This window comes from Megalobrama amblycephala, linkage group LG1, assembly GCF_018812025.1.
Source record: "Megalobrama amblycephala isolate DHTTF-2021 linkage group LG1, ASM1881202v1, whole genome shotgun sequence".
In the NCBI taxonomy this organism is placed as follows: domain Eukaryota; kingdom Metazoa; phylum Chordata; class Actinopteri; order Cypriniformes; family Xenocyprididae; genus Megalobrama; species Megalobrama amblycephala.
Window position 1 is genome coordinate 3565186 of NC_063044.1, and position 12765 is coordinate 3577950.

The 12765-nt window shown below is 35.4% G+C and overlaps 1 protein-coding gene across 2 annotated transcripts in view; it reads left to right on the top strand.

Annotated features, from left to right (window-relative positions):
- Window positions 1–12765, top strand: part of adgrl1a (adhesion G protein-coupled receptor L1a) — a 113677-nt gene that overhangs the window by 32892 nt on the left and 68020 nt on the right. For both annotated transcript variants that reach the window (XM_048167280.1, XM_048167348.1), the window contains exon 3: window positions 378–487. In XM_048167280.1, coding sequence (XP_048023237.1) covers window positions 378–487 — 110 coding nt within the window. The remainder of the gene's footprint in view (window positions 1–377; window positions 488–12765) is intronic.

Here is a 12765-nt window from a genome sequence, read left to right on the forward strand (position 1 = left end):
AACTAACAATGAGAATGCAAGCATCTCGCACATTAGCTATAAACCCATTCAAAGTAACTGCACTCATTTTTTTTACATTAAAAAGTCATCACTCGCCACTGAGATATTTGACATATATATATATATATATATATATATATATATATATATATATATATATATCCCGGACGAGCCCCCAATTTTTTACTGCTGTGAAGATACTTTCCAAAATAGATAGATAGATAGATAGATAGATAGATAGATAGATAGATAGATAGATAGATAGATAGATAGATAGATAGATAGATAGATAGATAGAGATCTGTGGCCTGAAGGAATGATCCTTGACTTTGCTTTTTTTCTCTCTCTCTCTCTCTCTCTCTCTCTGGTCTTCTCAGGTGTAATAATCGGACTCAGTGTGTGGTGGTGGCTGGGTCTGATGTTTTTCCTGACCCCTGTCCAGGAACCTACAAGTACCTGGAGATCCAGTATGAATGTGTGCCATACAGTGAGTAACCATGCAGACACTCCATCCCAACAGCCCCACCCCCTCGCCTCTCCTGTCCCACTCCTTCACCTCCCCAACCCCACCCCACCTAAACCCTGCCCCCTCAACCAGCTGCTGCCACACACACACACACACTCACTCACTCATGCTCAGTCACGCACACACACACACACACACTCACGACTGCGTTTTCTCTCCTTCACGCACTCACACACGCACATCCTCTCCATTCTCTCTCTCTTTCTTACACTCACACACACACACTCTCTCTCACACTTTAAACCGTTTTTTCCATCGACAGTGCGACGTTCCAGAGGCTGAGGGAGATTTTCACATCGGGGAGGTGCTTCGTACACAAACAAACACACAAACCGGGGCAGATAAGCATTCAATATCCCCAGCGCTGTGCAGACTCAGCCTTTATTGGCGATCATAAACACACAAACACACTCGTGCACAGCCTCACACAGTAACAAAATGACCCCGAGGGTGCTTTATCTGGCATTAAACACCTTTACCTCCCCTCTGACAGACAATCAAAATGAAAATTGGGCCGCGGCGAGGCAGCGAGAGAGAGGCGGCTCGCTGTGTGCGTGCGTTGCACAATGGGAATGTTAACACAAACCTCAAATTTATTTCAGACAGCACGACCCAAAGTCGCACACATGCTAATATTCCCATGGCAACGCTCGGCTTTCCGCCGCGCTGCTTCGCTCACGAATGAGAGGCAGGTGTGAATTTCGAGCGAGCGAACGCCGACTCGACCGTGTTCGGGAGCTGGACTCGTGTGAAAATCTCCTGTCAGACGGTACCCCCCTCCTCCCCCTCATGAGCGCTGATTTTACGTGTGCAGGTGGTCCAGACGGGGCCGTGATTCAGCGGAGGGTGGGTCTGTGGGGCTTTAGGTTTGTAGTTTGGTTTTGGGGGGAAGTTAATGGGTTTTACTGTGAGCGGGATGGGGGTTATTAACTCTAATCTATAATCCTGGGGTCAGTTTCTCTGCTCTTCCCACAGGAAATAAAGAGGATGGACTACAACCCGCCAGTTCGCTTTGCCCACTAATCCTCCTTTCTCTTTTTTTTTTTCTCTTTTTCAGTGTTCTGCTTTCTTCGTGTGCTCTTCTCATTCATAAGCACTCTTCTGACATTTTTAATTTTCTATTCCAGTCCTTTGTTTCACTCGCTTTTTTTTTTTCTCTCTCTTCGTTTCTCTTTGGATTCACCTGCTGCATTCTTTTTTGTCTTGTACGCAGACACGCTCTTTAGCCTTCATCTCTTTTCTTTTTTTTATCTTTGATATGCTTTTATTCGATCTCCACCATCACTTCCCCTTTTTCTGTCTCTTTCTCTTTCTTTTGCAGGTTTTGGGAGGCATCCAGAAGAGTTGAGCGTTTATCTTTAAAGCTCTCAGACTCTCTTACACACACACTTGTACAGAATGAACGTGACTCTTCAGCCCACACTCTTTGACCACCTTTGCTCAGCAGCCGTAATCCTCAATCCGCTTCTACACAAACACATCAAAACACAGAGTGCAAATACTCTTCCTCGCTTTCTTCTTTCCGTGCTTAGCGAGACTCAGATTTACTTCAGAGGCAGCGGCTAGTCTCTCCCTCTCTCTCAAAAACTCAATGTCTTTCTTTGTTATTTCATATTTTAACAGTATTCTGGGTAACACTTTGTTTTAAGGTGACATAGTTACACGTTACATGTAATAACAATAAATTATTCATAATTACATGTGCATGTAACTATCCTAAACCAAACTCTGTAACACTTTATTTTAGTGTCATTGTTACATATGTTACATGTAGTTACTGTAGTAATAACTATAAATTATGCATAATTGTATGCAACTAACCCTAAACCAAACAAAACCCTAATCTAAACCCTATAGTAAGTACATGAAGTTACTTAAAATTACTCAGTATTTAAATGTATAATTACAGTGTAACAAAGACGTGATGAGACATATGACATATGTTGGTGAAGTGTAACCCAAAATTATAACCCTACCTAAGTTCATGTATTTAATAATTACTTAAAAAGTACTTATTTATGTAATTGTACCATAACAACGCAAAGTTGTCACAATATTCTTTTTTTTCCATCTTTTGTTATTTGTAGTACTTTTGATTCTTTATTATTTTGACAGTATTTCTTTTTATTTTTTATTTATTTATTTTTTAAAATAGTTTTCTTTTATTTTGTCTTATTTTTAGGGCCCGAGCACCGGTGGTGTGAGGACCCTTTTGTAATTGTTCGGTCAATTATTCTTCTTCTTCGAAATGAATCGCATTTTTGAAAGCCTAAACATGCTTGAAAACTTATAAAACTTTTGTACACACGTCAAAAATTACATCTGATATGGGTTTCAGAATTAGGTGTGTCAAAACGGCTCGATAGCGCCACCTACAATCAATTTAGCACCCTTCATGCTACATTTCACGTAGGGTAAATTCAGGTTGATTGGGACACTTTTTCCAAGTCATTTCAATGTCAAAAAGTGTCCAAATCACCCTGAATTCACCCTACAAGTATGAAATTGATGTTTCATGTACAAATATGAAATTCACGTTTCACATACATGTATGAAATTGCTAGATCCATGCAAAATCTGAAAACCCAACAGGAACTGAGACATTTTGAATTTTCTCTGCAAAATTTTTTGTAAAAAAGTTGTACTTTACCGAACTCCTCCTAGAGCTTTAATCAGATCAACAATATATGGTCAGTCTAATCTAAAGGCCTTTGCCACGTTAAATTACGAACATCTTGAGTTTTCATTGAAGGGCATGTTTGATATTTCACCCTGAAACAGGAAGTTGTTGTAACTCTGGCATATAATGTTCGATCTGCCTCAAACTTCACAGGTTTGATTAGTGCTCTGGCCTGAAGACATCATATCGCTGGTCACATTATTTTATTTGTTAATTATTTTGTCTCATATTTTTTGTTGTTTTGCATTGTCTTGACAGTATTCCATTATTTCCATTTTATATTGTTTATTCCTTGTTTTGACAGAATTTCCTTTCTTAGTTGTTTCAATATTATTTTGTATTCTTCATTTTGTTTCTTCATTATTGTTTAGTGGTGTAACGATATCCTCATGTCACGATTCGATACATATTACAATACTGAACTCACGATACAAAATTATTGCGATACTTAAAAGGAAAACAAAAATGTACTGTTAATTAAAATGCTAAATTTGGTATTACACTGGGGGTGGAAATGAATAGGCTTGGACTTGGTGAAGTACGCACAACACATATTGTCACTATCCACAATACGATATTGTTGCATTTTTGTTATGCTATATATTGTGACACGATATATTGTTACACCCCTATTATTTTTACAGCGCTTTTTTATACATAATATGTTTTTTTTATTCAACAGTTTTAATGATTTCATCTTCGTTCTTTCGGCATTACTTTGTTATTTTATTTCAGTATTATTTAAGCAATGTTTTCCTCTGTGTTTTCATTAGTCTGACAATATTTCTTTTTGTTCTCATGGTTATTTTGTTTCTGCAATATTTCATTAATAAATTGTCTTATTCCTTTCATGCACGAGCGAAAAACAAAACAAAACTTTGGCTTGACTTTGGTATTCTCCTGTTTTCTCTTGTACTCTCTCTATATATTTATAGTAGGTTAGATTCTTTCATTGTTTCTAGTGGAGTAAGTGTGTAGGGCAGGCTAGTTTGAGGCTGCTACGTCGGCGCGTTAGCATGTCATATGTTGGCGAGCGACAAGCAGGTGAGTCACAGCTGAAACGTTAGCACGATTCACCACTCTGCTCACCGCTTCATTTAGCCTGTCACAGTTATTTTCGTCTTTTTTTTTTTCTTCCTCCACAGTTGGCATCTCTAGAATGTTGGTTTGAAATAGCACCGCGCGCAGAGGTGAGAGGATGCGTGATTAACTAGCTGCTGACTTGCATTTTATTTCCTATTTTTAAAAAACTTTGTTTATGGTGTTTGAGGAATAGAAAGGTGAGGTAAATTGGGACCTGATTCCTCCATGATGAAAAGTTCTCGCTGTCTGAAGTGACAAAGAACAGCCAATTATCGGAATCCTCCGTCAGTCTCGTCTCCCCCGAGAGACTGTGGGCACAGAAGGGACGCGCTCCGCTCCTCTCCTCCGCTACTCTCCGGGCTCCACATGTTGTTGGCTAGCGCGGTGGAATAAATAGAAACGCGCCTCAATTATATCCAGACATCACGCCCCTCGAACGCCGAACCAATTCGGCCATTTTTAATTACCGGGGGATGGTAGCATCGCGCGGGCCTCTGTGGAGATTTGTCGAGATTAATTGAATTTTCTGCGCCTAATTGCTCTGATAATGCCCTATCTTTCACGGCTGCTGGAGAACACGTTCCGCGCCGTTATTGGCGTGTTTACCACTGACATATGTCCATTTGTTTGTTTATTTAATATGTAAGGAAGAAGGAATAAGGGCTACTGCGTTTAAGGACGTAGCTTGGCTTGCGGCTGTTCTGACAGACTCCTGTTTGTGTGCGAGCTGCGCAGTCCCCATGATAACAGCCACCCGAGACAGAACGGCGACAGATTCAGCCAAACTGTCTTACAGCCTCGCACACACAAACACAGTTAAGGGCAGAATCAGTATGCCCGCCAACACACACACACACAAAAGCACATGCACAACCGCGACTGTAGCCAGCATGTCAACGTCTGGTGCTGAGTGCCAGCAGGAGTCAAACTTTCTGGCCCTCATATCCACAGAGCTCAATGTCTCCGAGGAAATGACAAACAGGCAGCTCTGCTCCAAACAGCGGCCCATAAAGACGAACAGCAGTGCCTGACTCAGTCAGCGGAGACTCGCTCGAACTCCATACAGCCTGAGGCCATGTTGGCCAAGAAGCATTAATGCATCGACGACCTCTGTAATATGTCCTCATTTGCTCTCGTGGCAGAAATCTGTTTAGTCGAGTCGGTTGGCATCTTTCCTTGGTGTCCGGTGTCATTCTGCATTATATAACAAGACCGCTCGCACTTGATACTTGCGCTAGCTTATCTGATAAACTTAGCCAGGTCAAGAAAAGGCAATTAGATGCATTTAAGGGCATGGTATCTTAGTCTTCACAATAGTCAGCACATGCTCAAAAAGTGCAGCAGCTTTTCAATCTGTCCAGTACATAAGAGTAATGTCGCGGTCACGTCATGTCAGAATTAGGTATCACTTTAGAATACTGTTTCTTACTTACTGCATAACTAATAAGAAATTACTGAAGAACTAATAGGTAATTCTTCATTAACGCTTAAGTCATCACTGTTAACTACTAAGGAAGATGTAACTAATCAGTATGTAATAGAATTGTATGATTATGTTAAGTAACAGTTAGCCAATCAATAACTAACGAATTCTGTCATACCTCCTGAAGAACTATTACTTATCTAGTGATTAATGTTCAAGAAATATAACTATGAAGTAACTACTAATGAACACACACACAATTACATGGAGTTGTGGCTCTTTCTTATTTACTTATGTTATCAGTAGTAGTATTATGAAAATGCAATATTAATAAAATACAATAAATTTTATAGAGGTTTTTGCTTGTGTTCTGTAAGAAATCAACTTCGGAAAGGAACCCAACCCCCACTCTAAATGCCTTGCCATAGCCAACTTACCTCAGATTAACTTTTACATTTCATATACAGTACTGTAAGTGTGTCTGTTTTCCTCAGCATATCACATTACCATTGAGTAAATTCCAGTATGTAAGGCTATGACTGAGGGAAAGTGAAAATACAGATAACCCATTAGTAATTAATAAAAATTATCAAATAATTCTGCAGGAGCTACTTAGAACCTGGAACAGTATTCTAAAGTGGAAATGCAGGGAACCCATTAGTAATTAATAAAGAATTATTAGATAATTCTACAGGAATTAACCTACTTAGAACCTGAAACAGTATTCTTAAGTGAGCATATAGGGAACCCATTAGCAATTCATAAAGAGTTATTAGATAATTCTGCAGTATTTACTTAGAATCTGGAACAGTATTCTAAAGTGTAGAAATAGGGAACCCATTAGTAATTAATAAAGAATTATTAGATAATTCTGCAGGAATTAGCCTACACTGTAAAAATCAATGTGATTTTAATGGTAAAATATTGTAAAAACGCTACGGAAAAAAATTGTAAATCGTTCAACAGTAAGTTCCTGTACTATATACAGGAAAACTGTAAAAGCTCTTACCAGACATTTTATATAATTTTCACAGTAAAATGCTGTAAATTTTAAAATTTTTAGAAGTAAAAAAGAACAAATGTATAATTTACAGTAAACTGATATTCCCACAATTCCCTGTGTGACACACCACATTTGAAAGTACACTGTAAAAAATGACCGTGATTTTAACAGTAAAAGACTGTAAAAATGCTGCGGTGAAAAACTGTCAATTGGTTTACAGAAAGTTTCCGTACTATATACAGTGAATAACTGTAATAGATCTAACGATACATTTAATGTAATTTTATGGTAAAATACCGTTAAATTCACAGTTTTTGGAAGTTAAAATAACAATTCATTGTAAAATTTACAGTGAAAAACCGTAAATTGACATCCCCACAATTCCCTGCGTGACACTTCACATTTGATATATTTTCGTTGAAAAAACTCTTTCTTCTTAGTTTTTCTCATTTTTTTCTAATCAGTTATGTACATTAGGGTTTTATGTTACATCTAATGTTGTAAAATTAATGTTTATTGCATTTTTAAAAATTTAATACATGTTACCATGATGGTGTTTAGTGTGTGTGTGAATGACATTGTGTGCACCTTCTATGTGTTAGTGTTGTCCTTCTCAGCTTGTGGAAAAGCTGCTTGTGATGAACTTTGATTCATCATGTGACTCTCATCACCACTGTGTTTAGTGACTGTCAGTGTATTATAAAGGTACAAAACAGATATTAGCACTTCATTAGGTTGGTAAATTAACGTTATATCAGTTAATGAAATATGTTATTTTACCGTAAATTTAACAGATTTTTTTTTTACGTCGCTACTGTATTTTTTACGGTAAAGTTCTGGCAACCACAGCTGCCGTTTTTTTACCGTAAATTTTACTGGGATTTTTTTTACAGTGTATTTTGTTTAAAAAATCATGTTTTTTGTTATCAGTTGTGTACATTAGGGTTTTATGTTACATCTTCTGTTGTTTAATGAATGTTTATTGCATTATTTAAGTGTTGTGGGTTACCATGATGGAGTTTTGCGTTTGCGTGAATCACTCTTTGCACCTTCTTTATATTAGTATACTTCAGCTAGTGGAAAAGCTTCTTGTGGTGAATTCTGATTCTTCATGTGGCTTTCTCTTTTACCACCTGCATTATTATGGTGGTTGTCAGTATATGTTAAAGGTACAAAGCAGATTTTATTAGTAGTGTGTTGGTTTACATTCAAATTTTCTTGTTTGTAAATTACAGTTTTATACTGTAAAATTTACAGTTTGTTCTGTAAATGTGTTTACAGTTTTTCTGTATTTTTTACAAAATTATTCTGGCAGCCACAGCTGGCAAAATTATTTTGTAAAAACTACAGAATATTTTTTACAGTGTACAGTGTACTTTCAGGTACAGTGTACCTGAAACAGTATTCTAAAGTGAAGAGTTAAGGAACCCATTAGTAATTAATAAATAATTACCACATAATTCTGACTCCAATCAAACTTACACTCTGAAAAAAACACTATTAACGTAACGATCTAAAAACCTCTGTAACACTACACAAACACAAGTTTACACAATATTTTCCTTTATTTCAGATAAAGAGAACATTTCTTAATACAGTTTTAACATGTTTACAATACTACATTTAAACAAACATTTTAGAATCAAAAGTTAAAACATTTAAAAGCAATTCAAGTGTAATCAGCCGGCCCCTCTGTTATCCCGTTTCCAGTTTCAAAAATGCCCACACTGAGTAGGGGGAGGGGCGGGGGGAATAACAACACAAAAACTACCCAACAATGAAAAAATACCGCAAAAATGACTCAACAGCCTCATCCTGGCATTTGGGTGAATAGATAAATAAATAAAACTTGTTATATCTGCGGTAAGTTGTATTATGGCAAGGCAATGGGGGTGGGGTTCCTTTCCGAAGCTGATTTCTTACAGAACATGCGCACAAAGTAGTTTTTTACCATACAGAAAAAAATTCTGAACAATTTGTAGTAATGAGCCTTTTTGGGAGTGCAGCATATTATGCAGCATATACATGGAGATTTAATTTCCATAATAATAATAAGTGGACTGTAACAAAGTAGTTGTAATTTGACTCAAGTAATTTTAAAAATGAATCATTTTCTGTTCATAAGTAGTTACTTCATAGTTATTTTTCTTGAACATTAATCAGTAGATAATTAAAAGTAGTTCTTCAGGAGGTCCGGCAGAATTCATTAGTTATTGATTAGCTAACTGTTACTTAAAAAAATCATAAAATTCTATTACATACTGATTAGTTAACACATCTTCCTTAGTAGTTAACAGTAGTGACTTAAGAGTTAATGAAGTAATTCTTCAGTAATTCCTTATTAGTTATGCAGTAAGTAAGAAACGGTATTCTAAAGTGTTACCCAGAATTACAGTAATTACAAGATGACAATTACTCTCTGCTGTTCACATCCTTGCTAATAGACATTAATCATTTCTTTGGCATTGCTCTTCATGCCAAAAAAAAAAAAAAAAAAAAAATTGAGTGGTTGGCTTGTCATCTGTTATGCTAAGAAAGTAAACCATATTTAATACCTTTGATTTATTTTTTGTAGATCAAGGTCTGCCTTATTGTTGTTATTATTATAATAGTAGTTGAATTATGATAATTAACCCAAATTATTTAGAAAGAACTACATAAACATAGGATTGTGTATTTGTAAGACTGTAAGTTTATAAATGTAAATATGAACAATTACAACTATACATATAATATATATCTCTGCTAATGCTGTAAACTATATACAGGAAACCCTTTCTTGCACATTACTGTAATATTAAAGGTTGCAACTAACAACAGAGCCCAAACTATTAAATTCAATTGCTATTTATTTTTATATATAATAATAAACAACATGTACAAAAAACAAAAACAAATAAAAAAACATGTAAATTGCATGTTTTGCATTAACTTCTAAATCTAATTGTAAAATTACTACTTTAATTCATTTAGGAAATATAATCATTTACATAGTTTCTGTCATAACTTGTTTATAAACATATTTTTAATAATTAAGGCATTACTAACAGGTAAAGTATAAGCTAATATAGTGCATATTTAGTGAAATGCTCCCCTGTAGAGTTCATTTCTGTGTAAACTAACATGCCGTGGACACTAAATGACTTGCCTGAGGTTAATGTAATGCTACGTGAGATATTATTCTCAAGCTGTTTTATTGATATTTCTCCGCAATGTGTATATATATATATATATATGATATTATATATGATTATTCAGCAGCAAATATGATATACATGCCATACATGCCATTTTGTTTGATATATAAAACAATGACATTCATACATTATAAGCGTGGCTAAAGTATCCAAATGCTTTTTGCACATTGTACTGCACATAATGTTACACATAGCATGCCATGCCACTATATGATTGCATTCCTTCACCAGGATCTAAGAAAAGAAAATGAAGTTGTTTATATTCAATACACATCCTGACTGCATTTGCTTGTTTTATTTCGGCCTCATAAATCTTTAGAAGAGATTTTTTTGTAAGGAAGTAAATGTGAGAAAAAATATTTTAGTAGTATTCCAGCCCAAACTCTTCAGGAAGTGTTAAACAGTGGGAGTGTACATGAGCAATAGGTGTTTTGGTGTAATTTGGTCTTTGTGAGAGAGAGAGAGACGGAGAGCTTTGAAACCGCTGCAGCTGAGAGTCATTAATATGTATTAGGCCTACATTATTCGTGAATCTCATGAATGTTCATGGAGCGACATGCGCAAACAGTTTGCTGCTGGATTTGTCTCCAACTCCACCTCTTGATGCCAAAGAAAAATATGAGAAACATCAGTGTGGAGACACTCTCTGGTGGCGATGCGAAGCACACGTCCTCTTCTATCTGCGCTCCTCAGGTGTTTGTTCATTAGCGCCCCTCATTATCACATGAGTAATTGATAGCATTGCGGAGACCGCTGGGCTGAGGGGGCTCAAGGGCCACCGTACTTGTTCACAATGACAGCCAAATAAAGCAGGAGGCCACTGAAACAATCACAATGAACCCGCATGCATAAGCTGTTGACGTGTTTCTAGTGCGCGAGTGTTCATGTTAGTGTGATCATGTGGATGTGTGTGTCTTTTTCTTTACAGGTGGAAGAGGAAACATGATTTAGTCAAGTAACCCTTTCCTTTTCTATTTCTTCCCTCATTTTCATAACAGCATTTTGATGAAATTCTATCTATCTATCTATCTATCTATCTATCTATCTATCTATCTATCTATCTATCTATCTATCTATCTATCTATCTTTGTGCTTCTGTCTTTCTCTCTCTCTCTGGATCAAGGGGAGAAACACTTTTGGTATGACTCAAATCCAGGTCACACAGAGCCTTGGCACATATGCCAATGAAGTCTCACATGAATCACCATTGTTGAGGCATCTGTACAGAGAAGAGAGAGAGAGCTTGTTCCTTCATGCAAAGACCAGTTCATGATGTTCTTGTCAGATTGCATCACGTTCTTAAACAAGATATGAAATCACACACACAGAGGGACGTCTCTGTCGGCTATTTTTTTAATAAAATGAAGCATTGCATTAGTGTTGATATGTCACCTTTAGGGTTTTACAGAAAAAATACTAGAATCAGATGATTTTTATGACATTTGCTTAAGCAGACTCAACACTGTAAAAAAGAATTGTTGGTTTAAGTTACCTGGTTGCCTTAAAATTTTGAGTTCATTTAAATAAAAAAATTGAGTTAATACAATGAAGGCAATTGGTTTAATCAACAGAAACTATAAATATCATGTTATCTGAACAACATTAATTATCTAAGTTGATTTGACAAAAGAAAAAATGTTGTGATAACAAATCATGGAAATAATTTCACTGTAAACCTGAATAAGTTGGCAAAACTCAAGGTAATCAGTTACATCATTTTTTTTTAAGTTAAGAAATTAAAGTTTAAGCAGAACTGGCAGATTTCAATTTTGAACTCATTTACATTTTAAGTAGTCTTAACTTGAAATTTAATTCATACATTAAACTTAATTATCATGTAATGTTGTATATTGGTCAAAGACATTTAGATGTTTGCATCAATAGAAATTTACAAAAGTGATTTGATATATATAGAAAGCACATTAAATGAAAGTAAAACATCTACTTTTAAGGTTTCAAATAAGTTTTGGGAGAATAAAATGTCAAAATGTGGGTGAAATAATGTTCCATTGTTATTCAGTGTAACACTTATATTTATGTAGAAATTGAAACAACATACTTATTCTGACCTACATATTAAAATATATAAAAGAATAAGTGAGCTTGCTAAATTTTATTACATTTTAAATTAGTAAAAAAATCTTGCTGACAAATGGCCAAAACCTAAGATAGTGGTAAAGTTAAAAAATGTAAAAATGTAAATGTAAAGTAATTAGCATTTGGGATAAAAGTAATTAGTCTTTAATATGGCATAAATACTTTTTGTTGTTGTTGTTGTTGTAAATATGCCTGACAAGATTGTTATACTGATTGACATTTTAGTTGGTGTCTTCTATAAATCATGGTAAAAATGTATGATATTTCATTTTTGCTCAGAAAAAAACAAACAAACAAATTAAACAGGACCCATTCTGATGTATTGAAAAACAACAACAACAATTCAAAGCTGCATTACATCCCAGCCCAGTATTGGGTAAATTTAAGTTTGTGTAAATTAAAAGAACAAGTTCGTAAAACTCAAAACAATGAAACAATTCAGATTAATTAAAATGTGTCAGTTTTGTGACTTTTTTTTTTTTTTTTTTTTTAAGTTAATTTGATTTAACATTTTTTTTTTTTTTTTTAATTGAGTTTGCCCTACTCAAACCAATTAATTATTTTGAGCATTAGGGTTTACAATGATGCTCTCAGTATATTTTATGTGACTGAAGTACCACAATTTAATAAATGATTTTGTGGGCTAAATTTAATGAAGCGGTCAAAATGACTTTGATATTGAGTGGTTGCTCATATGACAACATGTAGATAAAAGTTCACATTCAAAACCAGATTTTCCTACCGTTCAAAAGTTTG